The sequence below is a fragment of the Vipera berus genome (assembly GCF_964194415.1).
Source record: "Vipera berus genome assembly, chromosome: 1".
In the NCBI taxonomy this organism is placed as follows: domain Eukaryota; kingdom Metazoa; phylum Chordata; class Lepidosauria; order Squamata; family Viperidae; genus Vipera; species Vipera berus.
This window is the reverse complement of record NC_138202.1, coordinates 115960538-115975946: the sequence shown is the minus strand read 5'-3', so window position 1 is coordinate 115975946 and position 15409 is coordinate 115960538. Positions and strand designations below refer to the sequence as shown.

The following is a 15409-nucleotide window of genomic DNA, read 5'->3' as shown; positions in this document are numbered from 1 at the left end:
CTTTTATGACTCGTGGACTTCAACTCCCAGAATTCCTGAGCCAGCCAAGCTGGCTCAGGAATTCTGGGAGTTGAAGTCCATGAGTCATAAAAGAGCCGAGCTTGCCTACCCCTGCCTTATCCCATGCGCGCGCACCTACCCAAAAACCCGTTTATTGTGCGCGCGAGCTGGAGAGGGAAAGTGGGGGGGGGGACGAAATGCTCATAATACGTTAACGCATCGTCCTTTGGGCTCCTGCTCTCCTGTTCCTTCCTTAGCGGTGCGTCGCCTAATTCCGAGTACGTGCGCGACACGGCGACCCCCCCCCCCAACTGCCAGAGCTCGCGCTCTGTTCTACCAATGAGCTTCGTCCTCCCCTCCTTGGCAGGCGGGCGCGCGTGTTTCAGACTCTGGTCCAGCGCAACATTTGCATTCTCGGTCAAAGTCCGTGGAGGGTCCTCGTGAGCTCAGCTCGGCCTCCTCTTCGATCCGTTCTGTCGGGAAGGGTGGAATAAAAGGCGGTTCTTATTGTGGCGCCCAGGTAGTTTGCTGGCTTCTAGAACTGAAACTCGGGACATCATGCAGGTGAGACCTAATAGTTTGGGGTGAAGGAGAAGACGGGGAATGCTAAAACATATGGAGGCTAAAACGAAGAACGGCGACAGGAATTGGGTCTGTCTTAAGTCCCGGGGTAGGCAACCTCGGCTCTTTTATGACTCATGGACTTCAACTCCCAGAATTCCTCAGTCAGCATAGCTGACATGATAGCTGTATTCCAATATTTGACGACGGTTAACCTGTTTTCCAAAGCACCCAGAAGGTAAGATGAGAAGCAATGGATGGAAACTAATCAGAGAGAGAAGCAAGCAAGAACTAAGGAGAAATTTCCTAACAGTGAGAGCAATCAACCAGTGGAACAGCTTGCCTTCAGAAGTTGTGGGTGCTCCACCACTGGAGGCTTTTGAGAAGAGACTGGACAACAATTTGTCTGGAAAGGTACAGGGTCTCCTGCTTGTGCAGAGAGTTGGAATAGAAGACTTCTAAGATCTTCCTTCCAACTCTGCTTATTATTCTATGCTTTAGTCCAGGAATTCTTAATCTTCTTTTGCTCATGGCCCCCTTCTGAGCCTCGTCACCTCTGGACCCCTTTCTTAGCATTAGTATAAAAAAGACTTCGCTATCTGAATTATCTCATATTTGGCACCTAGAAAAATGGCATGGCTCCTCTGGAGTCATCTGGCCCATGTTGAGAACCATGCTTTAGTAAGTCTTTCCTTGGAGCAGGGTATAAATTAAAAAGCCAGAAGTATTAGAATTACTAGAAATCCAGCTCATCTGGTGCACTTACTTGATGGATAAGTTGGTACTTGAAATTCTGGCTGTTTCCAATACAGTATTCTGCTTTGTCTGCTGTTCCAATATTAATGAAAATGTTTGTAGCAGTTATTCTTAACTGTTAAACTGCAAAACAATAAGGAAACTGGCAGCGAGAGGCAATATTAAAGCAATTAGAAGATGACGGATAGAAAACAAATGAGAAGGAGACCCTAAGAAAGTAAAATAAAAATGGAATGAAGCAAGGTGGGGCTGACCATACAATGAACAGGAAGATACAATGTTGCAACAATTTGGTGTCAGTCTCACTTTATGTATAAACATTAACCAACAATTACAAAACATTTTGAAGATCTGTAACACAAGAACAGAATACCATTATCAGTGACTATTCAAGTCATGTTTGCTTGAATAATAGCATTTTGACCAGTTGTATAAAAGTAATAAAAAAACCACATGCTTCACAAGCCAACTGTTATAAAATTTAGGACACATTTTGTAATTTTTTTTAAATTGTGCAACTGTGACCATATGAACTATGTGACATTATCAGAATGGAGCTCTGTTTCCTCCCTTATTGCCAAATTACCAGGCAGCAGGAAAACATCCAACAATCACTCTCCTTAAGATGACTACGAAGGAGATGAGTTTGGGACAACACTAGGACACTGTGTTTAGCCATCTGTCAAATTAGTTCTGGTTTTGTATGGGTGCATTCAAAGGAAGTCTGACTATCATCTGATAGTGAATAGCATAATAATGCTAAACCCATGCCTGAAATAGTCAGATGATTAGCTGATAAATAGGCTGCTTTTGGATACAGGTATGGCACTATTCCAGTCGAATACCAAAGCTGTTTTCAAATCAACCAAACAATTGAAAATGTGAAGTGGATTGTGCCATGAAGCAGCCATGAGAGAAAAACAGCTTGCTTCATGCAATTCCTACACTGACATCACCAGTCAGCTGCTGTTCACAATGGTCCAATTTTTGGAGCCAGAAAATAGCTTGGAGACCAGGAGATACAGAGTGAGGACTTAGATTGGAAAACTAGATACTTCAGCCGTTCAAAGGAGATTGATCCTGGGAGACATTGCTCAGGAAACAGGGGAGAGCTTATCCCCTAGGTCTGCAACCCCAACTAAATCATTAGCAAAGTGCATCAGATTGCACCCATTGCAAACCTGGCATGGTTTGTTGCCAGCTTAAAAGGGCAAACATTACAGAATAACTAAAACCATTTAATCTGCCTAAAGGATGCATTGGGGACCATGCATCCATGTTTGTTAACTGGACCCATACACCATTAAATAATTATGGTTTCTATAGTATGGTAGCTGAGTCCATATGACTTTCTATATACCAAAAACAAAAACCCACATTATGACATAGCACGATATGGATACTATCAACTTTTTAAGCTGGCCAGGTCAGGAAAGAGACTCACTAGGACTACTATAAAGTCCTTGTGTTTAAGAACAGAATCTTGAAAACCTGACAAAAACTTTCCTCCCCTCCATTCCATCTTATACCAAAGAGAATCAAGGCAGAGTAAACATGAGTTTTCTTTCTCCCCCCTTTTCAGACCCAGCTAATGTTTATGCGATAGTTGCTAAATATTTTCTTCAAAGCTGTCTCTGTACTAATTTATAGCTACATGCATTATTTCTAATGCGTGCATAAATTGTGAAACATTTTCTGTACAAAAATGTTTTTCAAACATTCTGCCGATCTAGACAGAGAGTAATTCAGTAGAACCAGAACATTTTGACTGCCCTGGATTTTAGTCAAGACAAAATCCAGAGTTATTAAGCAGGGCAAGACTGATGAACCTTGTGTCTTACTCTTCAACACAGCCTATGTGTCCATCAGCCCAATAATTTTACTAACGCCTTCATTTTCCACTTAGCCTTGGCAGTCATTGCCTTCAGTTTCAAGTATGGCAACATTTGTCCCTCTCCACTCCACCAACTTTGGATGTACCATGCTTGTAGCTAAAATATTGGTGGCTAAGGGGAAGAAGAAAAGTGCTGGGAAGGCCAATAGGCAGGTGGGCCAGTTGGATATGCTGTGCTTGCGGCATTGGCAGTGGCTTTTTCCTATTCTCCTCTGTGAAGCATCTGTACTAGAATAATAGTAGTTTGAATCTGTTTCCACTCCAACACTGAATTTTAGTTCAGAAACAGATCATCCAAACCTACCTATCCCATGCACAGAACACTTTGCACATCGGTATTTGTTTTCCCTTAAAAGCATTTAAGTTAATGACTAAACGAAGCATATTTCTCAACCTTGATGAACCTAGAGCTTGTTAGGGATAAGAAAAAGTTTGATAAATGTTATACAGAGCTATCATAGAATAACACTCAGTCTGTTCCAATGGGCAATATGCCCGATTACCCAGAAGCAGTTTGTTGACAGAGGTTAGAAATGCATTTAATTGTTTCAGTTGCACAGTATATCATGCAATTATGGCACAGTATGATCTGCCACAATTCTAGTGGCAAAAAGCAGTTATCGCCCCTTCCAATAATCACAGGTTACTCACCAGTCAGCAGTTGGCAGGCTGCGGGATACTACCTTGCAGGAGAACAAAATAATTGTATTTTAGCCTCTATTGGCAACTCTGTAATTTTGAGAGCCTTTGTGAGTAGAAATGGTAAGCTGCTTCCTTTTTACTTCCAGCAAAAATATCAAATTGAATTTCATTAGAAAGAGAATTGAACTGAAATAATTGTGAGGTGGAATTCTGTGGGTAGTTGTTTCACCATATCTTGCACAGCAGGAAAATATAGAGGAGAATGTTTGGGAAGTTAATGTAGCGCTGTCTAAAAGGAAAGATTGCAGTGTTAAGGGATATTAGTTTAAAATGAAGGTGAATGATAAAAATAATGAGTAGTATTGAAAATGGGATAGAGATAATAGTTTCTCTCTCTCAAAATAATAGACTTTAAATAATACATTAAAATGAATGCAGAAAGTTTTAATTATTATAAATGCAGTATTAATTTAAAAATGTAGAATTAAATTGTAGAATTTGCTGTAATCAGATAGTATGATGGCCAGCATTGTAACTATTTTAAAGTAGGACTAGGCAAGTTTATTCAGAAGAGAGTCATTGTCGACTTCCGGTGGCGGCGCGGCGCCGAAGATAGCCGTTTCGGGCTGTCCGCTTCGCAGCTGAGTTTTTCCACCTAAAACAGCGCCGATCAGCTGTTTAGGTGGATTTGAAGCCCCCTCCTCGGGAGAAGAGGAGGGGGTGAGGCCCCAGGTAGGGGTTGAGTTCTCCGGGGCCGCCTGAGCTGAAAGCTGGGGCGGCTGAAGGATTGAGCTCCCCCGTAGCCTGGGTTGCTCCCAGCTGCTTAGCGTCTCTGTTCCGGGATTTTTGGAGCAGAGCCAGGCGTTTGCGACCACCCCTGCCAGAAGGAAAGACTTTGGAGTAAAAAGGAGCAGGCAGAGCGGTACAGGAGGTCAAGGTGAAGAGGATTTTTATTCTTACTCCCTAGCTTAATGGACTTTGTAAACTTAAAGTGAAAGTGCGCAACAAGTGAAAGTGAGGAAAGATGGCGGCTAAATCTTCCTCTAAAGTTCTTCGGAGTGCGGGAACTTCCCCGGTGCAACAGACATCGTTGCAAGCTTTGCTTCCTCCTGCACCTCCTGTGGCATTGACGCTTAAGGACTTACAAGATGCCTTTGCAAAGCAATCCCAGGTAATGTCAGAAATGCTGGGTGATAAGATGGCAAAGTTGGAGGAGAAACTGGAGAAATTGGAGGAGAGGATGGAAGAGAAGTTTAACGTAATGGAGGAGAGGATGGAAGAGAAGTTTAGTGCAATGAGGGTAGACATCTTGTCTACAGTGGAAAGCGTGGCTGAATGTGTGCAACGTTTGGACGAAAAAGTGGAGGATCTTAGTCAAAAGAACACTATATTAGAAGTAAAGGTACTGGAGAATGAAAATTTAAGGGATAAAATGGACGGAGAATTGAGCCTTGTCCAGTACCATCAGATGCAGTATGCTATTAGAATCAGGGGCTTAAAAGAGAATCCTAAAGAAGACTTAAAGCAGCTGATTTCTGAGGCTTTGGAAGCAGTATTGGGCCAGCCAGCATCTGAAATAGAGGGATGCATGGATAAAGTTTTTCGTGTAAATTCATGGATTGCAAGGCAGAGGAAGCTACCTAGAGATGTGGTGGTCTATTTTACAAAGAGAGCAACTAGAGATGAAGTTATTCAAGCTGCTTATGATACTAAAGTTGTGGTTGCTGAGCAAGAAGTTCTGGTTCTAAAAGAGATTCCTCCAAAGATTTTAAGGAGAAGCAAAGATTTTGCATTTCTCGTACAGGAACTTAAGCAACGTGATATTAAGTTCAGATGGGAGATTCCAGTCGGATTGGTGGTGATGCACGAAGGTAAAAGATATCGTCTGGTTACTGTGACTCAGGCGCGTGATTTCTACAGTAATGTTTTAAAAGCAACCCCTCTATCACTCCTGGAAGCTGCAAAGGGATCTGGAGAGGGAAAACCTCAAGAGGCTGAAGGTGGACAGACAGAGGAGAATGGTGCTGGAGGGGATCAAATTATAGCTTCATCGGCTGCTGCTGGAGTACTTTTTTTCTGATAGACATCAATCTTTTTCCAGGATTGATTTTATTTTGTTGACTAATGATTTTTTTTCTAGGATTAAGAAGGTAAAGATCTGTGCAAGAACTATTTCGGACCATAGTCCAGTTTGGTTAGAGATCAATAAGGACAATAGGGATAGGTGCTCGTGGCGCGTAAATGAGAATTTGTTTAGAAATCAGAGAAATGTGGAAGAATGTAAACAGCGGATGAAGGATTTTTTTGAAATTAATATGAATAAGGATACCTCTATGGACATGGTTTGGGATGCTAGCAAGGCCTACATGAGAGGGGTGTTGATATATATGAATAATAAATACAGACGTACTTTGGAAGCCAGAAGGAAAGAATTGGAGAATGAAATTAGGGAAAAAGAAAAGGCCTTAATTTTGAACCCATTGGATGTGAAGACTAAGGAGGTTATTAAGCTATTAAGAGGACAATTTGATAAATTGATGGCTGATCAAGTCGCAACCAACTTGCGGTTTGCTAGGCATAATACTTTTTGCAATGCTAACAAGCCAGGTAGATGGCTAGCTTATAGACTAAGGAAAAAGCAAAGGGCTTCTAATATAGATAAAATTGAACATAAGGGAAAGGTTGTGTTTCAACAGGATCTTATTAAGGAAGCCTTTGTGGATTTTTATTCTAAATTATATGCTAAGGAGAAGATTAATGAAAAAGACATTGATGTATATTTGGAGAATGCTAGCATCCCGGTTCTTACGCAAGCACAAAAAGAGGAGATTAACCAATTGATAACAGAAAAAGAAATTCTTATAGCAATTAAGGAATTGAAGATGGATAAAGCGCCAGGTACGGATGGTTTGACTGCGATTTACTACAAAAATTTACAAATGGAGTTGATAAAGCCGTTAAAGGAACTGTTCCAGATAATTCAGAGAGGGGGAAAGGTGCCTCCGTCTTGGAGAACTGCTTTTATCTCTTTGATTCCGAAGGAAGATCAAGATGCTACTCAAGTAAAAAACTATAGACCGATATCACTTTTAAATACAGATTATAAGATATTTGCTAAGGTGTTGGCTAACAGATTGATGAGGGTTCTGCAACAGGTGATTCATGGGGATCAAACTGGGTTTATTAGTGGTAGGCAAATGAAAAATAATGTGAGGCATATAGTTGATGTGTTAGAGTTTTTGGAAAGGAACAACCAGATCCCTGCGGCGCTAATTTTTTTAGATGCTGAAAAAGCTTTTGATCAATTGAATTGGCAATTTTTGATGAAAGTTTTAGATAAAATGAATTTTGGGGATAAATTTTTGCAACCAATTAGGGCATTATATCAAAAACAAACTGCCCGAATAATAGTTAACAATAGTTTGACTGAAGCATGTAATATTGAGAAGGGCACAAGGCAAGGGTGTCCGTTATCGCCTTTATTATTTGTGTTAACATTGGAGATATTACTAGTTAAAATACGGAATTCGGAAAGAATTAAGGGTATACAAATTAGAGATCAGGATTATAGATTGAGGGCGTTTGCAGACGATCTGGTTGTTACAGTGACCCAGCCAGAAATTCAAACATGATGTGACTATGTATAAGGAGATTTTAAGCTTGGAAAGAAATGTATGGTGTTTAAAATCGTATAACCTCTTGCGAGATGAGAAGATTGTTCAAACTTGGTTTCAATATACTCAGTTACGGGCCAGGTGGAAAGAAGATCAGAAAACTGGTTTTGCAATGACTGATGAAAATTTGATAAAGCAAATTAGAAATCAGGGTCCAGCACATATCAAACGGATATATCTTGCATTGATAGAAATTGACTCAGAAACAGAACTTGTTAAAGATTGTATGATAAAATGGGCCCAGAATATCCACGAAGTTATTACAATGGACACGTGGGAAAAGATCTGGGTAAGGAACGTAAAATTTACACAAGCTCAAAATCTAAGAGAGAACTTTTATAAAATGTTTTATAGATGGCATTTAGATCCTAAAAAGCTTGCAAGTATGTATCCGAATTATCAGCCAAAATGCTGGAGGTGTGGTGGCGAAGATGCAACATATTTTCACATATGGTGGACCTGCAAAAAGGTCAAGGCTTTTTGGATAAAAATTTGGTGGAATATGCAGAAGATCTTCAAACAAAGGATAAAGTTTTGTCCGCAATTCTTTTTGTTGGGTATAATTGCAGATGCTACTGTTGTGGACACTAAGTTGATGCTGAATTTAATTACAGCAGCAAGACTTTTAATAGGTCAATATTGGAAGAAGGAGGAATTGCCGACTATAGAAGAATGGACTTTAAAGGTTTCTGACCTGGCAGAAATGGCAAAGATCTCGGCTTATTTGAAAGATCACTCGCAAGAACGTTATATTATGGAGTGGAAAAAATGGATTGAATATATCCAGAACAAATATGGGACTAAAAAGTTTCATTTAGCATTTGAATAAGTCCTCCTTTCTATTTTCTTTTTTTTTTTCTATATGAAATATTAGTATTGCTTGTAGCTATCTTATATGAGCTAGAGAGTGATAGATTTAAGAATTTATTATTGGTAGCATATGGATGCTTATGATTGTTCTTGGTTTTTATACCCTGTACTTAGCTCTGGGAAGTCGGGGGGGGGGGAGGGGGGAAGGGGGGGAGGGGTAGGGAGGGATAGGTAGGGGAGGGGGAGGGGGGGATTGTTATAGATAAAATGTATTTTAAAACTTTTCAATAAAAAAAAAGAAGAGAGTCATTGTCTTGATGGCTACTGGCTACCTCCTGTCAGACTATGTGCTTTACCAGCTGCCAGTATCAGAAAAATACTAACCGTCTGTGTTCATGAGCTTCTAACATCTCTCTGCTTGGATTTATGGGTATAGAATGTTGTACCTGATGGGTTGGCCTGATCTAGCAAGGCTCTTGTGTTCTTATAAATGCAATTATCTTGAATGTGGGGAAGGGAAGCCTTGTTGAATATTTGTGATTATTGTGGAATCCATGTTGACATGGACGTGTGCAGAATCAAACACCTCTTCTTCATACCATGCCTATGGATAGTCCCTAAGATCGTGACTGAACTCAAATTCAAGTGATAAAATATCTGAATTTTTTCTATCCTGAAATAATTTCCAAGGTTTATGTGTATGTACTACTACTAATAATAATAATAAACCTTTATTGTCAAAGTACAACATGTGTACATTGAGATTAGCTGAGCCTACCCCCCGTGCTCTCTCCCCCCAACACACAGTGACAACAAACCCTCCATCCTACCACACCATGTGAACCAACTACACCACACACCGGCCTCCCAAGTCAATTCTGCATAAGTTCACAGAGATTATGTCCCATTTAAAAGCCTAACAGCCCAAGGATAAAAGCTATTTTTCACCCTGTTGGTACAGCTGGCTATATTCCTATATCTCCTACCGGATGGTAGGAGAGTAAAGAGATACCGTCCAGGGTGTGAGTCATCCCTGAGAATCTTCCTCACTCTTCCAAGGCAACGAGCCCTGGCGATGTCATCCAGTGGTGTCAGGGAACAGCCCACAATGTCTTGTGCTGTGCTCACTACCCTCTGTAATACTTTCCTGTCCGCGGCTGTCAGACCAGCATACCAAACCACAATACCATACGAGAGGACGCTCTCTATAGTAGACCGGTAAAAGAGGGTCATTAGCCGTTGTTCTACCCTGTTCTTCCGCAAGACCCTAAGACCGCTGGTGAATGATCTCTGGCGGGCTCGGGACAGGGGTTGTTCCTCTGTCCTAGTCCTATCAGACCTCTCAGCGGCTTTTGATACCATCGACCATGGTATCCTACTGCGGCGTCTCAGGGGGTTGGGAGCGGGAGGCACTGTTTTACGGTGGTTCTCCTCCTATCTCCTGGGCTGCTCGCAGTCGGTGTTGACGGGAGGGCAGAGATCCGCCCCGAGGCCTCTCGTTTGTGGAGTCCCTCAGGGGTCGGTTCTCTCTCCCCTCCTGTTCAACATCTATATGAAGCCGCTGGGCGAGATCATTCGTGGTTTTGGGGTGGGGTATCATCAGTACACTGATGATACCCAACTTTTTTTCTCCACCCCGAACCAACCCAGTGATACCCTCACCATGATGTCCCGTTACCTGGAGGCGGTCCGGGTTTGGATGGGGAGAAACAGGCTTCGTCTCAATCCTGCCAAGACTGAGTGGCTGTGCATACCGGCATCTCGGGTTGACCAAACTATTCCATCGTTAACAATGGGGAGTGAGGTGTTACCCCCCGTTGATAGGGCTCGCAACGTGGGTGTCCTCCTGGATTCACGGCTCAGTTTTGATGACCATATAGGAGCTGTGACCAGGGGGGCTTTTGCCCAGGTTTGCCTGGTGTGCCAGTTGCGACCCTATCTGGACCGAGATGCCCTACGCACAGTCACTCATGCGCTCGTGACCTCCCGCTTAGACTACTGCAACGCTCTCTACATGGGGCTGCCCTTGAGGACCACTCGGAAGCTTCAGCTGGTGCAAAATGCAGCCGCACGAGTTGTGATGGGGGTTTCCCATTACTCCTATGTAACACCTCTACTCCACAAGCTGCATTGGCTTCCAGTTGCCCTCCAGGTGAGATTCAAGGTACCTATAAAGCCCTAAATGGCTTGGATCCTGGATATTTGAGGGAACACCTGCTGCCGGCATCAAGCTCCCTTCGTCCTGTGCGCTCCCACAGGGAGGGCCTTCTCAGGGTGCCGCCGGTCAAAGAATGCTGGTGGATGACACCCAGGGGGAGGGCCTTCTCTGTGGGGGCGCCTGCCCTTTGGAACCAGCTGCCCGTAGAGCTTAGGACTGCCCCCGACCTTCGATCATTTCGCCGAGACCTGAAGACCTGGCTCTTCGAGCTTTCCGGCCCAGGCTGAGTTTTAATTGGGGGTTTTAACTGGAGTTTTATATTTTTTTCAGGGACTTAGTTTAATCTTTTTAAATTGCTCTTAATTTTTGTATTGATGTTTTATATACCCTGTAAACCGCCCTGAGTCCTTCGGGAAAGGGCGGTATATAAATTCAGTAAAATTCAAATTCAAATTCAAATAAGCACCTTTGTAATGTTTTGTTTTTAGTAGTTCAAAGGAGAATCATGATTCATTTTGACATCTAAATTAATGCTTTAATCTTTAAAGCTGCTACACATTTGGAATTGCTTTCTGTAAAAGGACAAGCATATGTGAATTCTTTTGTTATGTCTCATTTTTTTAGGGCTCAAAGAAATTAGTGAACACAGTTCTGAGTTGCGCAGATGACTCATTGGCTGGAATAGTGGCATGCAATCCTAATCTTGAACTTCTAAATGGACACAGAGTGGCACTACGTTCTGATTTAGAGAATATAGAGGGCAAAGTTGCACTTATTTCTGGAGGTGGATCAGGGCATGAGCCTGCACATGCAGGTTAGTAGAATGGGGTTCTGGAAAGTTTTTCAGTCCTGAACACAAAAAGGTAAGGGCTTGGACTGGGATTCATTTGGCTGATTTATGCTCAGTCATCGATTGACACATAGAAAAATCAAGACATGAGATACTCCAAGTGTAAATACGATGCCATCCTGTCTATCATTTTTCCACAGGATACATCGGAAGAGGAATGCTCACTGCAGTGGTCGCTGGTCCAGTATTCACTTCCCCTGCAGTGGGTAGCATTTTAGCAGCAATTCGAACTGTGAAACAAGCTGGAGCAGGTATGGTAGCATTTTTGGTGGACTGACATCCCATCTGGATAAGGAACAGAAGACAATTCAATTCTTTCTTTTATAGTTGGGACATTACTAATAGTGAAGAACTATACAGGAGACCGCCTGAATTTTGGGCTGGCATTGGAACAGGCACAGGCAGAAGAGATCCCTGTGCAGATGGTGATAATTGGAGATGACACTGCCTTTGCCACCAAGAAGAAAGCTGGCAGAAGAGGTCTATGTGGCACAGTGCTTGTACATAAGGTAAGTGTTATCCATCTTTGATCTGAAGGCAGATGTTGTCATTGGCTATGCTTTCATTGCACAAGAGCCATCTCAAACTACACATTTCTATTGAAAACCGTTAGATAATGCCAAGTACTTTGTCTTATTTGTGCTTGCCATTCATTGCATGCAATCTTTCAGCATCAGTATTTGGTGACAGACCACCAAGTTTAGTTTTGAGAATATGGAGAAAACTTCTGTGTAGATCTAAAGATAGAGAATATTCAGTAAATATACATAAAACATTTTTAATTTGATTGTTTCTGCTGCTGTTTCTTATAGTTACAAGAATTCATACACTTTTAGCATAGACTTTCTTATTTTTAATTTATTAGGGAAAACAGAATGATGACTACAGAAAAAAGAAAAGTAATGGATAAAGAAATAAATTATCAGTAAACCAACAGAGTTTACAATTATTGTGACATTTAAAATACGGTATTTCATTAATTGTATGTAACAGTATATCATATCATTTAAAAGATTATATCATATGTAAAAAAATATATCACGTAAAAAGGATGTTAAGACTGTAGAAAGAGCACAGAGAAGAGCAACAGAGATGATTAGGGACTGGAGGCTAAAACACATAAGGAACGGTTGTTGAAATTGGGTATGTCTAGTTTAATGAAGAGAAGGACAAGGGGTGACATGATAGCAGTGTTTCAATATCTCAGGGGCTGCCACAAAGAAGAGGGAGTCAAGCTATTCTCCAAAGCACCTGAAAGCAGGACAAGAAGCAACGGATGGAAACTAATCAAGGAGAGAAGCAACCTAGAACTAAGGAGAAATTTCCTGACAATTAGAACAATTAACCAGTGGAACAACCTGCCTCCAGAAGCTGTGAATGCTCCAACACTGGAAGTTTTTAAGAAGAGACTGGACAGCCATTTATCTGAAATGATATAGGGTTTCCTGCCTGAGCAGGGGGTTGGACTAGATGACCTCCAACTTTTTATTATTATTGTTGTTGTTATTAATATAATTGCAAATCTGAAAACTCTGAACAGGATATTACTATCACCAACTATTATTACTTTAATGATAAATGCACATAATGATATATATATATATATATAAACATTGTACCAAGCACAGAAAAAGTAAGAAGTAATAAGCAACAAAATTGGAGGCAAGGTACATTGGAAAAGAAAAAGAAAATCTAATTTAATTGCACTAGTTACTTTTTACATTTTAAAACAACTTTAAAAATTATAATGGTTTTTTGTTCTATATTAAATTACAATTCTGCACATATGTAATAGTAAATAGTTTTATGAATTTAATGTATTATTTATTTATTTCAAACTACACTGAGACAGTCCCAAGGGGCAATATGTGGAAGTAAAGCCCATTAAATAAATTCATTTTTTAAAACAAATATAATTCTTAAAAGACAGCATTTTGTCTTGGAATTATTAAATTTTTCAGACTAGAAATTATTATACTCTTGGAGAGATAGTGTAGAGATTTCAAATAAGTTCTAGCGGATGGTACTTTCACTGAATCATAGCCTAACACTTTATTCACAAGCATTTTCCTTTCTTTATAGAAGAGAAGCATCACATACTCCTTTGGATGTAGAATTGAATTGTGGCATGTTACAACCATTATGTTTGGGGGATCCAAGTAATATTTTTTCCTGTTTATATTAAGGTGGCTGGAGCATTGGCTGAGGCAGGTGTTGGTCTGAATGAAATTGTTCGTAGAATTACTGCTGTTGTAGGAGCAATGGGTATGTGTTCACTTCCCTTTTCTAGAATAAGTCTCTGGACTAAATTTAAATCATCTATCTGTCTGTCTGTCTATCTATCTAATCTGGTCCTATGATATATAGGGATGTATAAGTGTAACCAGCAGCTTGAATTGGACCCAGAAGCCTGCTGGTAGCCAGTGCAGCTCTCAGAGCAGTGGTGTTATATGTGTGTATCAAGAGATGCCGAAAACTTCCCTTGCTGCTACATTCTGAACCAGCTATAGCAGGGATGTCAAACTCGTAATGGCACGTGACATGTCATGACATATCGTGACTTACTTTCCATTGCTGGCAATGGCGTGGGCGCGGTTTCGGCATGACACATCCGGCCCATGGGCTGGCAGTTTGACACCCCTGAGCTATAGCTCCAATGATCTTCAAGGGTAGCCCCAACCCTTCCTGACACACAGTGACTCTGGGTAGTACATATAAATATAGAGAGTGTGCTGAAATAATCCAAGCAGAAGGTTACCAATACTTAAATCACCATGATCAAGGCCTCCCAAAATGGGTGCAACTGTTAACAAGACAAACCTGTGCAAAAGCTCCATTAGCCATAGCTGCCACATGTTCTTCAAGCAGGAACCATAAGTCCCAAAGTATTTCCAAACTGCACACTAGCTCTAACTGGGGAAGTACACCCATAGGGTTAAATATGGAAAATCTCCAGAATTCGGTGGCCTTAAAAACCACACCTGCTCAATCTTGCCAAGGTTGACCCAAAGCCCATTCTCCCTCATTCAATCCCTCACAGCCTCCAGGCATCAGAAGAGGACATCAGTGGCATTGCTTGTCAGTCTAAAGCAGAAACTAAAGCAAACTGATGATACTGTACCCACATTGACAGATGATCTCTCCCAGTGGCTTCACTTAGATCTAAATAGAAGTGGGCAGAGAATAGAGCTTTGAAGCACCCCATTAAAAATGGGGGCTTCCAGTTCAAGCTGTTCTCCTTTGTAAACAACAAGTGGAACCGGCCTTTGAGAAAGGAAGAGAACTATCGTAATGTGGTGCCTAGCACTCCTAATTTCCTAAATCACCCCTGAAGGATAGCATGATCTATGGCACTGAAGGTAACTGAGAGACCAAGGAGGACCAGGATGGATGCCCTATCTCCATCTCTAGCCTGCCAAAGGTTATTGACATGTCCAATCAATGCCATCTCAATACTATGGTCAAACGTGAATCCTGACTGAAAGAGGTCCAGATAATCTTATTTCAGAGCTTTCTGGAATAATAAAACAGCTTCCTTCTCAAAAACCTTCCCCCCAAAAGGAAGATTGGATACAGGACAGAAATTGCCCACATCTGTTGGATCAGTGATGGCTTCATAAGGAGGGGATAGACAATCACTTCTTTCACTATACATGGAACCACTACCATCTGGACCCAGCTGTCTATTACTTCCCAGGAGAGCTAAATCAACCAAGAGAGACAAGAATCTAAAATTCAGATAGCTAAATTCACAGCACCAAAGCCCTGTCTTATACAATATTAACAGGGCAAACAGGGTCAAATTCTGCCCAGATAACCAGGCAAGATTCCAGTTCCAAGTGAATCCAAGTGACTTTATCCAGTGGATAGTAAGAGTAATCCTCACAGTGCCAACTGAAAGTATTCCCATGGTCCCTTCTTACCTAGGTGGGATTGGGTTGCCCTAAGTGGGGTCCTAATTGCACATGTTCTATTGTAAGGAGAGAGCTATAACTACATTCAGTTGCCCTTATTGCCCCATGGGGAGGGCTGGTGCAGGCCATTTATAAGTTCCAGGAGCCTAG

The 15409-nt window shown here is 41.4% G+C and overlaps 1 protein-coding gene across 1 annotated transcript in view; it reads left to right on the top strand.

Moving 5' to 3' along the window:
• The first annotated feature begins 267 nt into the window (after positions 1–267).
• The window catches only part of TKFC (triokinase and FMN cyclase), a 31344-nt gene continuing 16202 nt past the window's right edge, over positions 268–15409 (top strand). Inside the window, exons 1-5 of the mRNA XM_081314444.1 lie at positions 268–564; positions 11120–11309; positions 11486–11596; positions 11673–11854; positions 13532–13610. Coding sequence (XP_081170570.1) covers positions 559–564; positions 11120–11309; positions 11486–11596; positions 11673–11854; positions 13532–13610 — 568 coding nt within the window. The 5' untranslated portion in view covers positions 268–558. The remainder of the gene's footprint in view (positions 565–11119; positions 11310–11485; positions 11597–11672; positions 11855–13531; positions 13611–15409) is intronic.